The 22,799-nt window shown below is 40.6% G+C and overlaps 4 protein-coding genes across 7 annotated transcripts in view; 2 read left to right on the top strand and 2 right to left on the bottom strand.

The window, feature by feature from the left end:
* slx4 (SLX4 structure-specific endonuclease subunit homolog (S. cerevisiae)) overlaps positions 1-1,034 on the top strand; it is a 12,216-nt gene extending 11,182 nt beyond the window's left edge. For both annotated transcript variants that reach the window (XM_070550021.1, XM_015967386.3), the window contains exons 12-14: positions 70-169; positions 244-513; positions 590-1,034. In XM_070550021.1, coding sequence (XP_070406122.1) covers positions 70-169; positions 244-513; positions 590-965 — 746 coding nt within the window. In that variant the 3' untranslated portion in view covers positions 966-1,034. The remainder of the gene's footprint in view (positions 1-69; positions 170-243; positions 514-589) is intronic.
* A 76-nt stretch (positions 1,035-1,110) lies between these two features.
* On the bottom strand, positions 1,111-5,111 carry mcrip2 (MAPK regulated corepressor interacting protein 2). Of its 2 annotated transcripts, none has more exons than XM_015967406.3 (5): positions 4,566-5,111; positions 4,349-4,418; positions 3,693-3,829; positions 1,992-2,087; positions 1,111-1,508 (listed from the first exon to the last, which is right to left on the bottom strand). In XM_015967406.3, exons 1-5 carry the CDS (start codon positions 4,618-4,620, stop codon positions 1,438-1,440), a joined length of 429 nt encoding a protein of 142 aa, XP_015822892.1. In that variant the 5' UTR covers positions 4,621-5,111; the 3' UTR covers positions 1,111-1,437. The 2 variants fall into 2 exon arrangements, with proteins under 2 accessions (XP_015822892.1, XP_015822883.1); XM_015967397.3 differs by having other exon boundaries at positions 3,693-3,826; positions 4,566-4,849.
* A 4,741-nt stretch (positions 5,112-9,852) lies between these two features.
* On the bottom strand, positions 9,853-14,152 carry gde1 (glycerophosphodiester phosphodiesterase 1). Its single transcript, XM_015967420.3, has 6 exons — positions 13,746-14,152; positions 12,914-13,089; positions 12,585-12,690; positions 11,939-12,031; positions 10,417-10,628; positions 9,853-10,323 (listed from the first exon to the last, which is right to left on the bottom strand). The coding sequence occupies exons 1-6, from the start codon at positions 14,013-14,015 to the stop codon at positions 10,176-10,178; spliced, it is 1,005 nt and encodes a 334-aa protein (XP_015822906.1). The 5' UTR covers positions 14,016-14,152; the 3' UTR covers positions 9,853-10,175.
* Positions 13,838-15,824, top strand: tmem186 (transmembrane protein 186). Of its 2 annotated transcripts, none has more exons than XM_015967438.3 (2): positions 13,838-13,978; positions 15,013-15,824. In XM_015967438.3, the coding sequence occupies exon 2, from the start codon at positions 15,022-15,024 to the stop codon at positions 15,676-15,678; it is 657 nt and encodes a 218-aa protein (XP_015822924.1). In that variant the 5' UTR covers positions 13,838-13,978; positions 15,013-15,021; the 3' UTR covers positions 15,679-15,824. The 2 variants fall into 2 exon arrangements, with proteins under 2 accessions (XP_015822924.1, XP_015822918.1); XM_015967432.3 differs by lacking the exon at positions 13,838-13,978 and adding an exon at positions 14,468-14,733.
* Positions 15,825-22,799: the final 6,975 nt, after the last annotated feature.

Raw genomic sequence — 22,799 nt, 5'->3', positions numbered from 1 at the left:
GGAAAGTTCATAAAACTCAGTCAAACTCAGACAATTATTACATTTAAGAGTTTTTTTTTGTATTTTTAGCTCCGCCCCAGGATAAAACGCCCCACCCCATGGAGCCCATCACTCCCATGCCTCACTTCTCAGACATGGACACCCCAGAGCTGAAGAACAAACTCAACAGGTGAGTGGCTAGGAACCGATCAGACTTCCTCCCACTGTGTCTCTGTCTGCATCACAAACCGTGTCCCCGTGCAGGTTCGGGGTTCGGCCGTTACCGAAGCGTCAGATGATCCTGAAGCTCAAGCAGATCCACCAGTACACCCACCAGGTGACCAGCTCTGACTCAGAGGACGAGGCACCGCCTCCCAGACGGTCCATCTCCACCAATCAGATGGAACAGTTCAAAGAACCTAGAGCTCCTGCTGCCACGTCCCCTGGGAAAGACAAGTGTGGGGACGGCGAGCTGCTTTCTGCCTCTCAGGGCTCAAATACCTCGTCAACTGCCACCAGTGAGGAATCTGAAAGGTTTGTGAGTCAACACAGAACGCAACTCAGAATTCATTACCAACGTTTTATAACCAAACAGCTTTTTCCTGATCAGGTCCAACCCAGAGCAGGTCCTCTCTTCTGATGGCGACTCGGACAGCGACGGCGGCATCTCGTCCTCCCAGGCGGCGTCCCGCCTCCAGGATCGTATCCAGGCCGTGCGCTCCTTCATCCTGTCCACCCCCAAGATCTTCAACCAGATCCTCCAGTACGAGCCTCTCGTCCTGTCCCAGTTTCAGGCGGAGCTCAAGGCGGCGGGGATCCGCCTGGGCGCCGCCAAGCTGATGGACTACCTGGACTCTCAGTGCATCACCTTCACCACAGCCAAGCTAGGCCAGCCTGGGACCAGCAGGGGGGGCCGGGGGGGCAAAAGGATGGGCAAGGGGGCGGGAGGAGCAGGCAGGAAGAAAAACGGTGCTGTAAAACTTTAACGGGATTTCAGGTGGATTAGGATTATTTTTAAATTATGAGTTAAGTCTTAAAAACATCTTTAAATCAGGTAAATGTGTTTCAGGGATGTTTGTGTTTCACTGTTAAAATAGTGTATCATCTAGGCAGCAAAATAAAGAAAATCACTGTTTTTGAAAAACATTTACTTCTTTATAAGCTTTACATCCAAAGCTGTGAGCACTTAATTACAGACGAGAGAAAACCAGTCTGACAGCTCCTCGTACGTCGTTCACGGACAGAGATGTCCTTAAACGCAGCGCAGGACCAAATCTGTCAAAGTTCAGTCGGGTCGCTGCCGCTGCTCTCCAGTAGGATGAGCTTGTGTCGCGCGTTCCGATTTCTCTACAGCATCCAGTCACATCCCAAAATTACGCACAGCGGGATGAATCCCAGAGACGAGCCCCGCCTCTTTTCCACCGTCAGCACGAGCGCCGGTACGGGACTTCCTGTCTCTTAGGACAGGTTGGCAATGTTGGCGAGGAAGCGCTGGGCCCACCACTCCTCCAGATCGATAGGCACAAAGTCTACATGAAGGAGAAATAAAGAAGGATTCAAGTTAAATAGATAAAAGCAGATTTATGACGATACTTAAGTCATAATTTAGACCCGTTTAAATTTAATCTGTCGGTATGAAAACAGCTTGTAAACAGAAGACTGAACCTAATCCTAATTTAAAATCAACCTTGGATTGACCAGAATCACCCTGTCCATTTCACAAAATGCCATGGATGTTTGTAAATGAGTGATGTCATTAAACTGGGTGTGACAGATGAGAGATTAAATCTGAGACGAGACTCCAGTCAGAGCTGGATTAGCTGGAACCGTCAGGTTAAACATTAAATCAGACGATTACAACAACTGCAGATAAAAGGAAACTGGCCGATACGAAGCTCTAGATGAAAGGCTTCTGTGGGATTATAATAAATATAAAGTGAGATTAAAGATTCAGAGTTCAGCGGGTTAGGATTACCGGTTAGGGTCTGTTAATTATAAAAGTTTATTCTTACTTTTCATGACAGCACTGGGAGTCTTCTCCGTGTACTGGACCGGTGCGGGCTCTCCTCGGTCTCTGTCCTCCAGCTTCTGCTCCACCTCCTGCCATACTGTAAACACACACACACACACACACACACACACACACCGTCAACATCTGATCATATGCAACAAATAGGTTTAAATTCCCTTTCATGATTTGTCTTTTTACACAAAACAGTAAATAAATAAATTACCCCACCCACCCGGGAAGGGCAGGCAATAGTGTGTGTGTGTGTAAATATCACTATTCGTGAATTGTCTGTCCCATTATTATCATTTTATTAATTCTTTTATATTTTTCTCGTATTTTAATCCTGATTTAATTTTCACTTTCATATCTTTTTGTAGCACACAAAAAAATTAATACTTGATTAATTGAGGCTATTTTTCAGCAAAAACCTCCCATCTCTGAAAATGGAACTTTTCCTAAAATAAAAACAATACATAAAAAAATGTAACTGTGTAGTGTCATGTCAAAATAAGCAGTAAAAATTAGGAATGTTAAAATAAACGTGGAAATTAATAAAGGAGCAATAATTATTTCCACATTCATTTAAATATCAGCATTTGCAATTTACATTTTCATTTCCTCACTTATATATTTTTCCATTTTGGCAGGAAGAGTGCTCCATACTAATGAGCTCACTGACATTTGATGAAACAGGTATCTGATGAAACCACTGATGATGCAAAAAATGACCAATGCAGCTGAGAAAGATTAAGATTGAATATTTTTGAAAATGTTTTCACCGATACAAAATTCTAAGACAGCAATGAAGCCTCGTTTTTAGTCATTTTATTTTAGTCTAAAAAGAATTTGGTATCTAGAACAAAAATCCATTACTTAAAATAAGATGAATATTCTTAAATATGATCACATTTTTTTGCTTTGAGTTGAAATAAAAAAATCTGTCAATGCTAGTTATAAGAATTCTAGCCAAGCAATTTTTGCTTACCCCATTGGCAGATTTATTTTTACACAAAAAGAACATTTAGATCATATTTAAGAATATTTGCCTTATTTTAAGTAATGCTATTTTTCTAGATAAGAATTTTTCTCTTTTTAGACTAAAAATACAACACAATGCGAGTTGCACATGCTGCTGTGTGCCGACTCCACCAACTTCCTGACCTTTAGACAACATTTCAGCCACTTATTTAATGTAAATCTGCCGTGCACACAGAACAGGTGCAGGTAAAGCTGGAATATCTCTGCAGGAGGGATGAACGATATCTTAGAATAGTCTTTGCAGGTAAACTCTGCAGCCAGATTACAGAAGACTTCCTGGCTTTAGGCCCAAAAGTAACACAAAGCTGCTGATTTAGCAATCAGTTATTCATTTCCATTGCGGCACTTTGAGTTAACGATTATACTGGGTAAAGAAGTTATGTTTTAGTGGAAAGGAGAAAACTCTCCTGCTAAAGCTCTTGTGGCTCTGGCTCGAAAATCCTCAACTCGATTTGCTTCTAGATCCAAACGTGGATGAAGCAAAAGTGCCCAAAGCTCCTTGTAAGATGAAGGAAAAGTAATAAAACCAGAATCTGTCTTCTCCATCCACAGAAGTGATTTAAAAGAAAAACATTATCTAAAACCCCACAGTCTGACCTTTAAACCTAAGATTAGATCAGAACATGTGACCCATGGATCCCATCCCCCATTCATAGATCCTCACCTTCATACACAAATCTGACGTTCTCCTCGTGTGCAGGAGTGAATCCCTCTGCAGGGCCCTCAGTCTTCTGCGTGGCTGTCCCGTTGTGACGCTTCCCATTCAGACGGTTGAACACAATCTTTGGGGCTGGAGAGCTGCTGAGAACAAACAAAACAAAGGACCATTAAATCTCTGCTTTCCTCAGAAATGCAACCCACAGGGTTACAGCGAGTCTGCAGAATTAAAGGTTTACTTTGTAGCAAAATCAACCAGGTGTGGCTGCACTGAGGTGCACTTTCAGCAGACACTTCATGTTCTTTCACCAAACCAGTCACGCGGCAACACGAAAGGCTGTGACCAGTACACTATCTGCTTTAGTTTCTCCATAAACTAATACATTTATCATGCAACTCTCATTGGGATTATTCCCTGAAGTAAACACCTGCAGCAGGTGGGATTTACTGGCTTGCAGTCCGTGAACGCACCACCACGTGTGGGCACAAACCAGCACATAAATAACCTTCAAGTTTGACCTGAGAAATAGCTGCGTCCGATAATGGATGCACGCCACGCTGAGAGCGTTCCGTCAGCTCACAACTTGTCCACGTGCGCAGTATTTTGGGTCTCGCGCAGCAATATAATTAAATGACAAATAAAAGCCACACATGGCCACTTACTTAGCCGTGAGCCAAGACGTCGGCTTGAGCTTTAAGTCGCTGAATTTGCTCTCGACCTGCTGAGTGGGACCTGAAAACAAATCAAGAGTTAAATAAAATGTTTAATGATGTTCCTGAAAGTTTTCACTATAAACTCTGCAGGCTGACGCAACCGAAGTTCTCCTGACGTCCGTTTGCGTTCGGTTGCTTCACGCTTTAGGGAACACCGGAACCTCACCTGTCCTCCGTTGCGTAACCAGTTTGCTGGGACCTCTGGTGATTGTGTACATCATGCGATGTCAGAGTCCGAAAGGAAACCTTTGTGTTGATTAAAATCCGGATCCGAACATTGACTCCTGACTAAGAACTTCCAGTCGTTTCTGTCTGACGCAGTAGCTTTCTCGGCCCGGGGTCAGCTGCTCCAGAGTCGGCCTGAAACTTGCACGAGACTCGGTGTGACGTGTGTGTGCTTTAAAACGCTCCGGACCAGCAGGTGTTCCGATGAGACGAACCCGCGGGTTCTGCTGGACGTGGCGTGTAGGTCATTCAAGGAGAACGCAGGTCCACATGCCGGGGATCATGCAGAGGAGGCGGCGTGAACACTTCCTGATACCCGGAGATAGCGACACTCTGGACCGGACTCTGTGATGTCGGCACCGCTGGAGCTCCGAACCGGACTACAAAGCGAACTCTCTGTCACAGATCACAAGGACAACGCTCCCTTTATTTTCATAAGGACAAATAGGTAACCTGCTGAGACGCTCTCAAGGTACGCATCGTGAATAATACAATTTCCGGTTATGGATTTCAAAATAAAACTCTTGGCTATTTCATTGCCAAATCCTTTGAATACAGATCTTATTATTCCACTTGTGCGTTTTAGTAAAATTACACACTTAAAATTTGCAAATATACAAACACATTTAGTAATGTGGAAATAGTGATCCTAACTAGGTGTGCCACCAGGGATTTATGGCCTCAAAATCTTTATTTTCAGTCAAGTTTTAATTATATATTTTTATTCATTAAAATTAAGAAATAAAAAAAATTGAGCCACTTTTTAGTCATGTGCCCTTAAGGCCCATTTCCACTATTAGGAGGTCCAGGTAATTTACCGGAACTTTGTGGCGTGTCTGCATCTCACCAGCTCAAAAGGACCGTCATCTGGGAAAGAGGCATTTCCCAGGGACCTGAACTGAGGTACTCACAGAAGGCCCAGTAGAGCCACTGGGTGGGACTTGTGTTTCACTTGGGCTGTAACTCAATGGCAATAGACACCGGCAGACTTCACCAAACAACCAGAATGGGTACATTTGGAAAAGTTGCTGGTGAAGCGAAATGTAATGAAAAAAACAAATAAACGTGTTGACATAGCTTTAAAATTGCTGTTTCTAAACTCCCAATGCTGAAAATGTGACAGAAATTCCACAACGCCATAATTTACAATGCTTTGTGGTCTCCTAACGTAAAAAATGGCACATCTTCTGGTAACTGAGTGTTGTGTATTATGTCACACAGCTGCTCTCCCCATACACTGAATTTACACTACGGTATACGGAATAAATCTTATTGATGTCACCCATACTTCATCTGCCAGTTTTGTTTTCCCACACTAATGAGGGCTAAATGTCTCAGAATCAGCTCAGGTCATAATGGTTATTCATGTTTATCCTGAGCTTGGACACTAAACTTCTTAAGGTATTCATTTCCCCCAAATATCCTTTCACTCATGGTTGATGCATTAAATTTTCATCTTCATCATGGAGTCTGAGTGTTAATCCTTCCAAGGGTCTTTTAAAATCAAATGCTGTAGCAAATTTCAACGTAGTTTGACTTTTACCTCAATGGTAATTTGTCACTACAACTTAACTACCTCCTAAACTTTGTATATCTTTTTCAGCCTGGTTTAAGAACATCAAGTAAGAACATAACATATTTTATGATGATCATACCGTATTTGTACAAAACAAAAATAAATAATTCCATATTTAAATACTGTGGATTGGTCGACTCCCATTGACTTAGGACTAAGGCTTTTATATTGAAGTTGTGACGGATTCGTTTCCGCCCTCGTTGTGTCTGTTTACCTCTGGTTGGCCGGCTGGTTTACACCCCCAGTAGTGACGCTCCTGACCACGCCCCCGGACCGGGCTTGGTGGGATGGACTAAGGGTTCAACCTTTCCCCTACTAAACCACTTTGCTGGCATTCAAACTTAAACGTTTCTGCACCCTGAGGGATTGATTATTTAAGTATTACTTAATTTTAGCTATTAATTATTACACAAATATTTAAGTCTGTCTCAAGTATCCTTCCCTTTGAGACGTAAGAGTCGTTAGCATAGGTAAGGTCTATTGTTCAGGTGAAAAATCACCTGAGTGGGAGCCAAGAGGCTGCATTTAGCTACCAAAGATCAGTCGGGCAAAGAAGCAGCTCAGACAGGCTTATCTGGGGTGATATCTAATACTACGCCTCCTACTAACCCCCTCATTCATCTGCACCGTCTGGGCCAGTCACCTGAGTCTGATGAAGAGAGAAAAACGCATCAAAACATATAAATGACATTTCTGTCCAAATGAGACATCCAGTCACACAAAATCACATTTTTTTTATTATCAGCGTAATCATTTCTGCAATCTAACTACCGATTCACCAAAAGCGTTCAATTCCTAAAATCTGTTTACATCATGCTTTTACTTAAAGTGCAAAATAAAGCTGACATTCAGTATTTAAAAAGCATTAAAACAGTTTTAACTAATTCCTCTAAACATTTACCACAGCTGCACTCCAGTTAAGTAGTGCCCTTGTGGCCTAGTTATCTTGTAGACCACATTATTAGTTGTTAGTTATATTTGTAATTATGCCATTTTTCATTGGCAGAGAAAAAGTTTTGTTCAGCACCACCATTTTTAAAACTTTAAACCTTCACTCTTCCCTTTTCTTACATCAATATGATTAGAGGACGACCACAAGCAGGAAAACGGTGAATGAAATTAGGAAAATAACAACAAATATCAAATAAATGATATTTAAGAGACAGAAGTCAATCAATATGAAGATAAAAAGGAAATTTTTATGTTGATTTCCAAATATATGTACTCTTAATGCAACTATTATTAAAATTACTTTCTATGTTTTATTTTAGGTATTTTTTGGTCATTATATTGTTCTCACTAAAAAAGTTGATAAATTTCAGGCATTCACAAAAAAAAGTAAAAACAAAATATAGAAAATTAAATGATAAAAAAGATTTTTCCTTTCTTCAATAAAGCAAACAGAAAACCCAAATACTCACAAGTTTGGCCAAAGTTAAACAAAATACTTTTCAAATTTTATGGAATTATCTAAAACATTTCATTTCATCATTTTAGGATAAAAATCTGGCTTTATAATTTATAAAAAATTATCTAGAGTTTATAGAAATAAAATAATTCCAGTTAATTTAAAACACACGTAACTTAATGAAACAAGATCATGAAAATAAATGCACAAATAGTGTGTTTATTTTTTGTCTTTAGTACTTTTTTTTGTGCATATTTTGACCTTTTGATTAACTTTTTAAATCTTTCTACTCCTTTTCTGTTACTTTTATGCCCCTCCCAACTGAGGCTGGGCTACAGCAAAGCCAAAAGCACACGGTTAGTGTATTAAACCTATAAATCTCAGGTTTATATTTAGGTTTCCTATACATGTAACCCACAATTATGTTGACTGAATTATTATAAAACACTCATATGACTATAAAAACCTTTACCGGTAGTTGTTATTATACTTTAAGACAGAGAAACCCTGCAGCCATGAAAAGTTAAATAAATATAAAAGTAAAAGCAGCAAAAATCAAATTAAACATTTAAATCCTGAGTTGTTGAGAACGGGCTTCAGTAAAAACGCAGTCACCAGCTAGTTGTTTCAGATAAGATAAGATAAGATGACCTTTATTAGTCCCACAAGTGGGAAATTTGTTTCGTTTACAGCCAAGTAAAAGCAAAGTAAAAGTAAAAGTTATGCTGCAGAGGGAGAAAAACACTAAAATACAATAAGACCGATCGCAATGAGATAAAATAAACTCAATACAATAGACATTTTATACCTTAAGAATGGGTTAAAAAATAATAACCATACTAGATACAGCTAGAAATACAGAGTACACTTCATCCAACAGATTTGTTGTAAAGTCTGACAGCAGTGGGGAGGAAAGACCTCCGGAATCTCTCTGTCCCACACCTTGGGTGCCGCAGTCTCCCACTAAAGGAGCTGCTCATAGCTGTCAAAGTCACCTGCATGGGATGGGAGATATTGTCCAACATGGATGACAGTTTAGCTGTCATTCTCCTGTCACTCACCACCTCCACAGGGTCCAGGGGGCATCCTAGAACAGAACTGGCCCTGCGGATCAGTCTGTTCAGTCTCTGCGGTTTCTATTCTGGCTATGAGAAAAAAAAAGTTTTAAAATGCTTAAGCAAAACATTTCTGGATTTTCTGAACCTCTGCTAGATTTTTAAAGTGATAAAAACATGAAACTGATTTTTGATGATTTGAAGACGTCAGAAAGGTTGATTTTCTAAATTCTAGACTGTTTAAGATAAAGAAAGTTCTGACTGTTTAACACAAAGGAGCCTTTTTTTCCCCCCAGTTTGTAATTAAATGGTCATAAATACCTTTAACTGGTAGTTTAAACAGTGGAAAATGCGAACATTACAAGAATCTTGGACTCCAGAGGACTTGGATGGATTTCAAGACATAAATATGAAAGCATAAACAAAGCTTTCACATTCTGGTTTTCTGTTATCTTTAGCTTTTAAATAAAGAAGTAGGAACAAACTGTGCAACATATTAAAAACCTGTAAGACAACATGACAAAGTAGTTCTTTGTAAATTGTTCAAACCTTCCATTTATCAACTTTTACGCTTAAAGGTGCATTATGTAAAAATGAATAAAAATCACATGCTGTGGTAAAATTTAGTTACTGCAACCACTTTAAACAACTGAAGCTTTTGTTGGCGCTGCAGTATTAGCTCGCAGGGGACACGGCAACCCGACACAAACTGGTGGTAAACAGTAGTTAAGTCCTTCCTTCCTTTATTTTGAAAGGAGAAAAACTGACAATCCCCACAGCCAGCTGGAAATATGTTTCAGTATAACCTTCCTTCCAAATTGACTGAAACATTACTCTTTTGGGATTTTCTCACTGTAAAATACTCACTATATTCTTACATACTGCACCTTTAAACAAGTCTCTGTACATGGTGATCAAGGCTCAGCTCATCTCATCCCTACAGATTATTTAATCTCTCTATGAGAACAATAAGGCTGTTTATTATCTGGATCATAAAATATTTACTACTTATTTATAGAAGTAACTAAAGATTTGATTTGAAGTTTTTGTCGATTTTTTTTTCAGGAACTAAATTTGAATCATAATAAAATTATGAGACGTGATCATTTTTGTACAGTGGAAATAAAACCAGCTAAAGAACAACTAAAACAACCTTCTGGAAGTCCAGAGAACTGTCGCTGGAGACAAATCAAGAAATAATTACAACTTTTTATTTGTTAGAAGAAAAGTCATGAAAGAAGGGATGACTTGAGACTTTTACACATAAACAGATATAACATAAACTAATTTCAGCGTCTAACTGCTAATATTTGGCCCCTTTGCATTAAATCTAAAGGTTTGAAATGTTTTTCTCCAGGAAAAACTCAAATATAAACATAAAAATTGTGCCTCAGCATAAAAAGTCTCCTGAACTGTTGACTTTCTATGATGTAACAGATATCTGAGGAGTGGTGAGTAAAAATGTCTTTATTATGTTTATAATAAACGTGTGTGTGTGTGTGTGTGTGTTTCTCAGTAGTGCGGTTCACAGTCTTCCACCAGGCTGTCGGTGATGTAGCTGATGTGTAGCAGCTCCTGGTAATACGCCTTCTCCACTTTTGTGTTGGTGGTCCAAACTACAAGCTCCACCCCCCGCTGGGCCCAGTACTGAATGTAGTCCCTGCAGACAGCACACGGGTAACAACTCCATGAAGAAGCACATGGAAACATGAAAGCCTAGACTAGAACACCTCGCAGGGGTTTTCTCACTCACTGGGACACAAAGTTCTTCTGTACCAGGAACGCCGATACGCCACAGAGCCTCCACAGCACGTGATGGTGCGCCCAGTCCAACATGATGTCCATCAGCGTCACCCAGTGATGTTTCCATGCCGATGAGAAACGCGGGACACCGTCTCCAAGACGACTCAGGCTCCAGGGTCTGTGGGTCAACGCGGTGACCACTTCAGGGTCGCTCTGCCTCATCTGGTTGGAAAGATGCGGGAATAAAAGTGCAGCAACAGTCAAAATGGGAATACTGGCAAACATTTAGTTTCCGCTGGTTGGCTTGGGCGGCTCCTGTTAGCAGGTTAACGAGTACAAGTTTGGTCCTCATGGCAGATGTAAGAAAGCCTCTGGAATTTTTAACAGGACGAATTTTGCCTTTTGGGAAATTTTTAGGCATATTAGGGGCAGCAGTAGCTCAACAGGTCGAGCGGGTTGTCCAGTAATCGGAAGGTTGCAGGTTCCGGACAGAGAATTCTGCTGTTGTGTCCTTGGGCAAGACACTTAACCCACCCTGCCTGCTGGTGGTGGTCGGAGGGACCGGTGCTCAGCAGCCTCGCCTCTGTCAGCGCGCCCCAGGGCAGCTGTGGCTACGTCGTAGCTCATCACCACCAGTGTGTGAATGTGTGTGTGAATGGGTGAATGACACACTGTAGTGTAAAGCGCTTTGGAGTCCTTACTCTGAGAGGTGCTATACAAGTGTGGGTCATTTATCATAAAAAGCCCAGATGACCCAGGCTTGGAGGATGAAGGTTCTCTTTTGTGGAGGAGCTGCGCTGCTGTTTGAGGAGACAACACTTTTTAGTTTCCCAAGTACTGGAGCACCATCTGCCTCCCTGTCAGCCTCTGCATGTGCTTACAGCTAAAGCTGATAACGTGGCTCTAATGCCCCTTTCCCAACAGCATGACTCGTATGGGTCCGGTCTGGTTGGACAGCTTCTTCCAACAGCACAGGTCGGTATTTTCCCCCTAGTACTTGCTTTGATGTGGTCACTGATTGGCTATGGGGTGGAGTCACTGACTGTTCCAGAGCTTTCCGTACGACGCCTCACTGCCTGCAGCCATCTCCTGGTTCAGAGTCTGACAAGAAACCAACGACTGAGCAGAAAGCTCAACATCACCGCCATTTTTGTGCTGTGCTGCGTTTACAAATCATTTCACAAAGTTCACTGATCCCCTCAGCCTCCTGCTACTTTTGTCTCGGGCACGGTTCTGCTCAGAAGCACATCAGGACAACTCAGATCAATAATGAACACGTATTAAACAAGTTGGGTTGTGCATTTGTTTTAATTTTCCTTTGGATAATTATATTATTTATAGTCTATAAATGGTATTTATCATGTTTCAAATAATCAGTTTAATAAATTATAAAGAGCTCAGCGAGTTTTTAGTGAAGGCCTTTCAAAATAAAGCTTTATCAAACTTCAATGCAAAAAATCATATCAGTTCATGCCTCATCTACAGGATTCACAGCTGCTTTTAAACACACACACACACACACACACTCTTACCCTGTAAATGACTTTGGGTTCGAAGGAACAGACGATGCTGCTGTTGTAGAGAACCGGATATTTCTGATACAAGTCTTTAAGAGCTGCAGCTGCCTGTGTGGGAACAACAAAGCACACAACTATAGAGGGTCAGTTTGCGGTGTGTGTGTGTGTGTGTGTGTGTGTTTGCACCCATCCAATAGCTGCGTGGGATCAGACACACTGCTGTGGGCCACTGACCTCTAGAAGATCAGTGACAAGAAAAACAACAGAAACTGATGAAACCACAGCTTTCTTAAGTAAGTACTCCTTAAAATGTGTTGAGCTGCAAATATCTGAAAACTTAAACAATTAAAACACAACGCAACACAGACTCTTAATTAAAGAGTAAAATGTTGCCTGTGCCTCTGTTTGTGACCACTCAACACAAAAGTGAAACGGTGCAAGCGTGGAAACAGCTAATTAAGAGCTGTGTTGAATTTGATCATACACAATGTCTGTAAATCTGCAGGTCATGAAGCATGTGGCAAAGGATTATTTCACTGCTAATTAGTCTAACTTGAATTTAAAGTGTGGAGAGTTAAAAATGACTAATAAGACATCTTGTTGCAGTTATTTTTAAACCAGTAGCACATAAGTAAGTTTATTTGAGCTTTGTTTTCTCTACCTGGTCCGGATGACCTTTGACATCAAAATAGATGGTGAGCTGCAGTCTGATGCATTCCTCCACTGCTTCCTGTAGAGTTGGGATCTTCTCACCTTCAAACTTGTTCCTAGTGATGAAGGAATAAGAGTGACACTCACTTGGAGAGCAAACTTATTTTAAAGGAAATCTGTTTTTATTTATTGCAGAATAAATTAAAAGGAAGCAGGCTTCTGCATTATGGTTCTTTTTTTCTGACACAGCACAAACCGCAACGCAGTAGGATAAAACACGCATTATGAACGTACAAGAGGAAGTAGGCTTTGCTAACTCAGCAATTTGCTGTTTCTCACCTGAGCCGATGTTTTGCAGCTGCATCCAGCTTCCTGAGCTCTGAAAATTTGATCTGGCTGAGACGTCCCGACCCATTGGTGGTCCGATCCACAGTCTCATCGTGCATCAGTATTGGGACCCCATCAGCGGAGAACTCCAGGTCTAACTCCACACCAGTTGCACCATTCTTACTGGCCTGCAGGTAAAAGCATTGGAGAACCAAGTCACCGTGAGCCAAAAAAGTAGATGCATTAAAATATCACATTATAAACATTTTGACGTGTGTCGTACACACTTTGGTTTAGTTCATTTGAAAATAAGCACGTTTAGATTTCAATCTCCTTAAATGGTTAGATAGTGCAAATGTAACCTGGGAGAGCTGTATCACACTGTGTGTGTGTGTGTGAGTGTGTGTAAATTGTGTGGGTGCAGCACTGGGCCGATTGGGGGAAGCTCAAGTCATCGTCACTACCTTCATACATGTTGGTTTGGTGAAGACAATTCAACTTCCCCCTGGATTTGAACTGGTCTCCCTGCCCTGTTTTGTAGGCACAACCTGCACAGACCGAGCTTTTATTTGGACTTTTAGCTTTTGCAATCTTTAATAAATTATCTATTTTTGAAGCGATCCGATTCTGTGCTTCATTGCCCACATTAATGCTGGTTGGTCAGACTCACTTCATGTAACATCTTGGGGGCTGATCTGCGGGTGTTACACAAATGTGTATTAAAGTGGAGGTATTACATTTTTAATCAATGACTAACTAAATCTCGCCATTAGAAGAAACAGCCGCTCTAGGTCGTGTGAAGGTTAACGGTTTAACGTCTTCCCTCCCCAGTGTCCCTTCTCACCTCCCGTATGGCTGCTATTGTGTTCTCCGGTGCGTCGTGTCCTCCGCCCCGGTGAGCGATCACAGACACCTTACCGCTGCCCACTGCACGGGAGTCTGGATGCAACACCTGCCGGGCTCGGCTGGTCGTCACCTGCGGGAACCGAAACATGGCTAGAAAGAAGTAGAGGGAAGCGGTGAGGACAGCCGACCACACCGGACTCCGCGTCCCCAGCAGGACCACCACGAGGACAAGTGAGTAGAGGGTGACTTCATCTCCCAGCTGAAGCATTGTAGACGACTTCTTGGGTTCACGAGCGCAGATTTTCTTCAGTTTGACATTTTCTTTCCTGTTAAGCTATTTTTCTTGGTTAAAAACGCGATGTTTCACACACATCCATGCTCCGTGTTATATTCTGACAGCAGCTATTAAGTGGAGCATTAAACCACATCTAAGCCGGAGAAAGCTAGAAACTGCTAGGACGGTTGAGCCGCTGAACGACCAAACGGGAGGACAACATTTCAGGTGGCACGTCGTAACGGCTGTGACCGGATGTTACGTAAAACAGGCGCGACCTTTGTCAAAGTAAACCAATAAAACTAACTCGTTATTTCACGAATCACACATTCAATGACATTTATTCTTCTACACTAAAACAACTGTAAATCCCACTTTGCTGGAGAACATATCTCGGAGGCTTGAAATATATTTCATTAAGTGGGGAAAACATTTTTCGACGGACCGAAACACATCTCGGCGCATCCCCGGATGTGGTTCTAAATAGGTTCGCTACATGCCGTTTGCAGCTCTTATTCAGTGTGAACAATTTCATACATTTTTTAAATTAAAATGTATACTTTACTAATGTTTCTAATGTGAGGAGAGTAAACGAGATCTTTAGGAACACACGGTTGTAACATCCGGGTCACAAAGCTGGACGTCTTCATGCCAAAAGTGGACTTGGGACTATTTTTGACTTTACCTGTGAATTAACCAGTCGTTGGCCATGGTGAGCATCATAGTGAGACTATTAATATTACTGTTATTACAGTGTTATCAAATTCAAAGGAATTGGTGGATCAAATAGATCAAACAATCCTACCCGCGAAATGCCCTTGAGCTTGATTTGATTCAGCTAGGAGATTAATTTGACCTCATTCTGAATAAGGGTTAACAGTTTTAATGTAAAACAGATCGAGACTTTATTCTGCTGTTAATATTTGGCTCAATTAGGTGACTGCATATTGCCTGACTGAATGTCGTATTTAATGTTTTTTTTCCCCCACAGATCAGGTCGATGTTGCTGAGCAGATTAACCCACCACACCCTGTCCTGCACAAGAGGATCATGTTTACTCTCTGGACGAGTGTCTAATGGTTTACAGTCTCATTTTTCAGGTCATACACCCATCCATCAGACCTCCCATGGACCCCTCACTCCTAAAATCACAACCTCCGTCAGATACTCAGACCTATCCACGCAGAAATTCTCTATGATTTACACGCTGCCACACATTAAGCTTCTCAGAGTCGTGTCCAGGCTCAAACTGCTCCAAACTGCAATCACTGCGGTCATCATTCCACCCATGTATTTCCTTTACTTCCAGGGTGACGTGTCCTTCTTTCTAGTATGCTACTCTACGGGGATTGCACTGTTTGCTGGTGTCATGCTGTATACTATGAGTCACTTCTTTAGAAGGGTTGTGGGGATGATGTACCTGGATCCATCCCAGACCACACTCAAAGTTTCTCACCTCACTTTTTGGGGCAAGCGTCAAGACACCTACCTACCCGTGTCAGACGTTTTGACCATCTGGGACACAGGAGACATGGAGAATGAGACCATACTGAAACTGAAGAGATACAGTAGTCCAGAGACAATGTATTTTTCTACTTATTACGGACGCGTTGTTGACAAGCAGGGCTTTGAGAGAGTGTTTGGGAGGCTAAAATAATTCTTCATTCAAAATGTGATCAACTAAATCACTGCTTTCAAGTATTGTAATAAGATCCAACAAATATACAAAAATATCCTGTTTTGAAATAAATGATTCAATTTCAATGTTTTCATTTCTTGATTTAAATAAATGTGACTAATGAGTGTCTGACTCTAGCCTCTTTACCTGGCCAGGTGAGTCGGACAGGTAAATGTTTTGATGTGTTTAATATCTGATGGCTCTGCAGAGTGGATCTATTCCCTTTACTGTTGATCTTATTGGTCCATTAGAGGTCTGAATGTGGTCATAAAACCCCCCTGGAGTTTTAGAGGAATCCTGCAGTTGAGTTTTCTTCCAACCTGATCATCCTGCATGGAAATGTGACTATTGATAAATTTTATTTGGAAAATCTATAATTTTTTGGGTTTCTTAATAGAATTCTATATGTTACAGATAAAAAAACTAATATTGTGAAGCAGACTGATTATGGTCTCGTACACAAGTTATAAAAAATTTAAGTTGACAAATTACAAATATCAGAGACACTGCAGTGAGGCATTTTCAATTAAAACATTTTCAGCTATTTGTAACATACATCTTTAGACAAAAACATCTAATCAGTTCTTCCAATAAACATTCAAATAATTACAAGATAAAATCCATGCATTTGAGTTTCCTGTATAGGAAATTTTCTCCAAACTCATCAGAAACACTTTTCCATTGCAACTCAGTCAAAAAAATAAAGCAAAATTATGCTGCAGATTTAAAATGCACTGGTAATAAGCTTTTATCAAACACGAGGGTCAATTATTTCCTGTTTCTCATATCATCTTGTATGTTGTTAAAACCTTTTGGCAGGCCTTTGGAGCATTTAGTGATTATACCAAGAGTCAGTAGATCCCATAGAAACAAAATAGCCAAAAGAGAATAAGAGCTAACAGCAAGAAATGTCCAGGGAAAATTACTAAAATGAAACAAAACTTTTGCATCTTTAGTAAATGAGACAAAATCCACCAAGAGATATAAATGAGAATGTTTGAAAAGATGGTTAACTGACAGAATTTTAAAACAAAACAACCCCTGAAAACCAACTGTTACAAATTTACAAAATAGCTACAATGAAGGTCAAGACAGCAGAAAAGTGACAATAAATGTTCAAATTAAATTACAAACGAAAAAAAAATAGAACTGAAAGATAAAAATGACTAAAGATGTTTGGAATTTTATGGATTTAAACACAAAAAAGATCTGAAGATTGAATTAAATAAATGATAAAGAGGTGTAAACATAATTGTAAATGTATAATCATCGAATATGTGTTGTGTTTATTTTACAATTAATGTTATGTTGCCAGGGCAACCATGCTTATAAAAACAATCAGTTGTAACTTGTAATTTTGACCACTAGGTGTCAGTGGTGTCACGTGACAAAAACACTTTTCAGGTCTGCTGACGTGTTGAGATTTATTTATCCTAAAACGTGAATAATTTGAGCACCAGTGGGCTTTTTCCAAGTTTAAACTTTTTCTTCTGATCATTAAAATAAAACCTGCAACAATTAAATTTTCTAGTATTCATCAGACATAAGATAGTTACAACTAATGCAACAATAAGAGCATGCAGCACTCCCGAGCCTGAACAATGCACAGGAAATGTATGATTTACATGTCAGTGTCATATTTTGTTAGTCTTATCCTCCTATTGCCTGATGTTTACATTTCTGCCATTTTAATCTACATATCAGTCTGAAACATTCAGCTTTTGTATCATTTTAGTCACACCCTTGATACAGAGCACTCTCTGTTCACTTATGGGGGTCCCAGAAGAACACTTGAAAAATACAAAGGAACAAAGGTGCTGCCCCCCCCCCCCCATCACACACACACACACACACACACACACACACACACGAACACACACACACACACACACACTGAAAGAGATTCTGGCAGCTCTAAGTACTTCTTTCATGTCTTGTCGCCCAGAGAGTTCTGTGCAGCAGAAGGAAAGCCCCACTTCTACTTGTTGCTGTCCTGCTCCAAAAGTCCCACCTCTGTTTGTTTTTGTCATTGTTAATAGCTCAGACATGCTTCCTATAATCAACAATATTGCATTGACCTCGACTCCATAGGTACATGAGTGTCTCTGCCTTTATATTCAATACAACTTCCTGTGTTTATGAATATTTTGGCTGCTTTTCTCTGATTCATTGGTCAATAACAATAAATAGGAAAGTGCCTGCAGCGTTCAGAACGAATGAGTAATACACGTAAGTATGGTGTGTGTTGTCAAAGAGGTTATATATATAACAGCACAGGCTGGAGCATATGAGTGGATAAATGTCATCGGTCCCTGGGGTTGATCAACCAGGAGCCATTAAATCACGCGTGTATCATATGGGTGGCTTGTTCCTGTACATTGTTTACAACATTCCAGATTCCTTTTGGCACTGGGTTTTGGATTTTATTACACAGAGGGGAAAACCTTCCTGTCTGTGAGGGATTTCCGTTTATTTTTTAATACAGAAAAAAGGCTCAGGCTGAATGCATCCACAGCTCTAGGTTGGGTTCAGATTTCAGACTATACTGGATCAGCATCAACATCATCAAACCTGATATTATAAGATTTTGTATTTCTTCAAAATGTAAAGAACTGTACTCTACCAATCTCCCATATGTGAACAGATGAACTATTATTAACTGCAAATTGCTAAAATAATTCCTTGTTGTGACAAATTCTTACCAGCTTAAAGACATCTAGACAGGTTTAGAAGTATAAGTAGACGTTCTCTCAGGTTTTGAATGAAATAAAATCATCACATTTCCTGCACATATCAAAGCAAATGGAATAAAATGTTTTATGAAGGCCTGTAGAAGCAATTTCGTTGGCTCTAAATATAGAATGAAAACATCTGAGAAAAGTTAACTCATCTGCTTCCTCTAAGCATCTTAAATGCTCTTGAGGAAATGCTTTGCGTTACAAAATGTAAAATATATAGATATATCTTGCCACTTTATTTTGGCATTACTGGTGTTAATTTGTCGACATAGTTATGTTCTAATGTAACAGTGATCTATCACCTGCACCTCTGCCCTACTGGTTGAAAGGGGAATTACAACTGTTGTAAACAACTCTGCAGCAGTCTGCTGTAGCTAGTGCTAACACTAACATGAGCCAACTAAAACTACAAAGTAAAATGTTGGACAAAAATATCACTTACAAGTCCAGTAGCAACAAAGCCAGGTCATCATCAGTCTGTGATTTTTAGTCTTCTTTAGCTCCCTCAAACTAGGCCGCTCCAATGTTTAGCTCTTTGCCTCGCCTCAAAAAACATTACTCTCTTACTTTTACTTTCAGGATCCGCCATGATGCCAACAGAAAAGGCAAACTTCTAATTTTCTTCTTCTTGTGGTTTTTATTAATAATCGGCAAACAAAACTGCTAATTGCTAGCATTGCAGCTAACAGCCATAAAGCAGTCTGTGAAGAGCACCTCCTAGAACACCGAGCCGCTCCACAAAACTATCAAGTGCAGAGTTTGGTCAGCAGAGGGCTGCAGAGTGATGTCATATATAAAACTGGTCAAGTTTCCAACGCAACAATCACTTACATCAATGTTAAAGTTCTAGCTTAAAGTTTTTTAAAAAAATCAGTTTTTACTTTAATGACAAAAATAGTTCAGCTATTACATTTTCTTTGGAATTTTTATTTCAAAATCTAATTTCCTTCTTGATCAATAAAGTTTTATTTATTTGAAAACATTATCCATGCTGGAAAACAATATTTCAAGATTTTTGAAACCAAACCAACATTTTCTTTGACAGGGATGCCTATTTATGATCAATGTTTATAGAAGTTTGTGGTTAAAGACGATTTTTTAAGTCAATGTTAAAAAAAAAAAGAAAAAAGTTTAAAAATACGTAACTGGGGGTCTGCAGCTAAATGTGTTTAAAGCCATACCATGGAACTTTTTCATATTTTTAAATAATTTTCTTGAGCCAGTATGTGCTAAAATGACTCTTTACATGGTTAATGAATACCGCACTTGCAACTTCTGTCTGGCAGGCCGCCATCTGTTGGACTGAGAAAAAACCTAGCCGACATTCTGCAGTCTGCTTCCAGCATGTTTTCTGTATGTTTTAGATCATGAGCACAACTGATTTCTTACATTTATTGATGAATCGCTCCTGTAGAAACTAATGAAGGCTGGGGGACAGCTGTTAGATTAAGGTGTGAAAAAGACAAACGCACAGCGAGGAGATACTTTCACTTTTGATTCTACCAAACGGACACTAGGGGGTGCTGAAAGCAAACCAAAACTGCCAAGTGTGCCTTTAATAAGAAAATGTTGCTCTTTTTTTACTTATTTGGTGACAAAATTGAAAAAGCATTTAACTTTATTCCTGTAGCTGCCTCGTTACCTTCAAGTATGTTGATTCTACATCGGGGAGACTTTCATAATGTGCAAATTTTCAGTGCAGTCACAAAAAAACACACACACACACATGCATAGTTTGATTTTGATCTAAATCATGGAAAGCAAACATACCATACTCTATAAAAATGAGTTTTGTTACTACTGGAGATTAGATAAGCATCAGTAAAAGACTATCCGTAATGTTCGACAAGCCAACACAAATACCCAAATTTGTCTTCTCACCTCTGTAGCCATGTAACATAATTATTATGTGAGAAGCTAGCAGCCAAAACTGATTTACATCCATAGAAAGTGGAAAGATTTGCTTCTCTTGTGGTTTTCAGGGGTGGCTGCATGAACACTGGTACCATAAATCTTGGTGGCTGTGGTGGCCTGCAGTGAGTGTGTTTAACCTGGGATAAGGCTTATAATTGGAAACACTCCATGCATTTGCCTTCAGGAAACCGCCTGAGCCTCTGTGTGTGTGTGTGTGTGTGTGTGTGTGTGTGTGTGTGTGTGTGTGTGTGTGTGTGTGTGTGTGTGCTTGAAGCTGCAGACCAACAAAGAGAGGAAAGTGTATACATGGGGCAGGCATGTGGTGTGATCACAGTCTGCTTTTTGAAAGCTGTAATCACCTCTTTAGAATGTGCAGGTGGACGGAGGGCAGGATGGAGAGATCCTACCAGACAAAGTCATGACATAAGGCGAGTGAGTGGTCATTCTATTAGTGTGTGATTCAATCAGACATCAGTGAAGCACACAGAAACCTCCACAAGATGACTCACAGCCATTAAACAATGGGTTGTGGCCTTCACAATGTATTTACATTTGTTCATAGACATTCCACCTTGGTTAAACACAACAACAGTTTTGTAGACAACAAGCTTTCAGCACCCCCAGATTTCAAACATGAAGAAATCTAATTTCCTGACAAAAAATGTAAATAAACTAGCCAACATTTTAAAATCTAAACTTTTTATTGTGGCTGCACAGTGACGCAGTGGTTAGAGCTGTTGCCCTGCAGCAAGAAGGTTCTGGGTTCGCTTCCCTGCCTGGGGTCTTTCTGCATGGAGTTTGCATGTTCTCCCTGTGCATGCGTGGGTTCTCTCCGGGTACTCCGGCTTCCTCCTACAGTCTAAAAACATGACTGTTAGGTTGACTGGTGTGTGTGTGTGCATGATTGTTTGTCCTGCGTGTCTCTGTGTTGCCCTGCGATGGACTGGCACTCTGTCAGGGTGAACCCCGCCTGATTGCCCATTGACTGCTGGAGATAGGCACCAGCCCCCCCCGCGCCCCTACACAGACAAGCGGGTTCAGACAAAGGATGGATGGAACTTTTTATTGTTTTCACATAATCCAAGTTGTTGATCACGACTCTGAAAGTTTGTCTTGTAATAATCGAGATCTGTAGAAAGGGGAAGTTTGTGTTTTAGCCCCTGACTCTCACTGATCCCATCTTGATCCATGTTGTCTCCAAGGAAATCTAAAGCACATGGAGTTGAGACAAACCCTAGTATCTGCCTGGAAACCTCATATATCAGTGACGGAAATCTGAATTTATGTAAGTGAAGCAACGTTGGGTGGACAAATATTAAAAAAGGTGGGATCGGACCATTACTCAATACAAAACACCTTCTTTGTGGTTCCAGGTTCCTTTAATGTATCTTTTGATGATTTGATCACATTTGAGAAACCATGGAATTTTCAGTTTCATCAACATCATGGACCACCACCCTGCAGGACCAGATAAAGGAATCAGGGATATGTATAAAAAAACAAAAAGGTTAGAAATGCATGAGTTTGCTTTGTGTTTTTTCCAGTAATAGTTGAAGGCGAGGGTTGTGTAGAAACACGGGGTGAGCCTGACAATGGACAATGGGTAGTACGCATCACAACATCCATTGTGTTCTCTAGTGAAACTTCTCATAATTTAATTCATAAAGACCAAATATTCCCTCCTTTGAGATGGACCCAGTCTTTTTTGAGCAGTCCAGCGCTCTTTCACTAGGGAATCCACAACAAAAACGGTCTACCCCTGCTTCTTGATATTTCAAAAAGAAAAATAGAATTTCTGCACGTGGCGCAAGATGCTCAACTCCATTTAGAAGCCATAGTCTACTCCCAGTGGCAACAGACTGGACCTTTGCTCCATTTGTCCTCATAAGGTTCTGTTCTGAATATGCAAAGAATGAGACCTGGCCTTTCAGCAATCTAATGAAGAGCCAAGCTAAGTTCATGGGCTAACATGTGAACTGTTTGCTCTCTTGTTAGAGGCTTCCTGCCTTTGGGCTACATCTTTGTTGGACAACTTCCCTCCCTAAAAAGTCCCATTGAATCCAGCATGCGGAACCTTTTCTCACACCAGACCAACACAGAAGAGCCCAGTTGTCCACACTGTGCTGTTGAAATCCCTGAAAGCGCTGCCTCACCCAGCGGGGGGTTCCTACTGGTAAAAGGAACATGTCTCAAACGCGACCTCTGAGACTAATACAGGATGAAGTGAGGAAACTCACTCTGCTTCCAACATTATGTCCCCAGTGCTCCCAGTGGTAATCCCAGTCTAGCTTTACATCCAAACAGCCTGGTTCCTCATGAGGAAAGGTGTCAGATGGGCATTAGGGCGACCAATTGGCTGATTAGCAGTGTTGACTTTGGCTGCACTTGTCAGACTGACGGTCTCCACTTTAGAGCTGCGGGGGATTTCCTCAAGGTTAATCTCATCAA

Source organism: Nothobranchius furzeri, chromosome 4 (genome assembly GCF_043380555.1).
Source record: "Nothobranchius furzeri strain GRZ-AD chromosome 4, NfurGRZ-RIMD1, whole genome shotgun sequence".
NCBI classification, from domain to species: Eukaryota; Metazoa; Chordata; class Actinopteri; order Cyprinodontiformes; family Nothobranchiidae; genus Nothobranchius; species Nothobranchius furzeri.
Note: the sequence above shows the minus strand (reverse complement) of the source record. Positions and strands in the feature narration are given on the sequence as shown.

Coding starts and splice junctions, on each gene's coding strand:
- gde1 (XM_015967420.3), bottom strand. CDS start 14,015: ATGCTTCAGCTGGGAGATGAAGTCACCCTCTACTCACTTGTCCTCGTG. Junction 13,090..13,745: donor CAATAGCAGCCATACGGGAG/GTGAGAAGGGAC, acceptor TTTTACCTGCAG/GCCAGTAAGAATGGTGCAAC. Junction 12,032..12,584: donor TCAAAGGTCATCCGGACCAG/GTAGAGAAAACA, acceptor GTTCCCACACAG/GCAGCTGCAGCTCTTAAAGA.
- mcrip2 (XM_015967406.3), bottom strand. CDS start 4,620: ATGATGTACACAATCACCAGAGGTCCCAGCAAACTGGTTACGCAACGG. Junction 4,419..4,565: donor GGTTACGCAACGGAGGACAG/GTGAGGTTCCGG, acceptor ATTTGTTTTCAG/GTCCCACTCAGCAGGTCGAG. Junction 2,088..3,692: donor CGTCAGATTTGTGTATGAAG/GTGAGGATCTAT, acceptor GTGTGTTTACAG/TATGGCAGGAGGTGGAGCAG.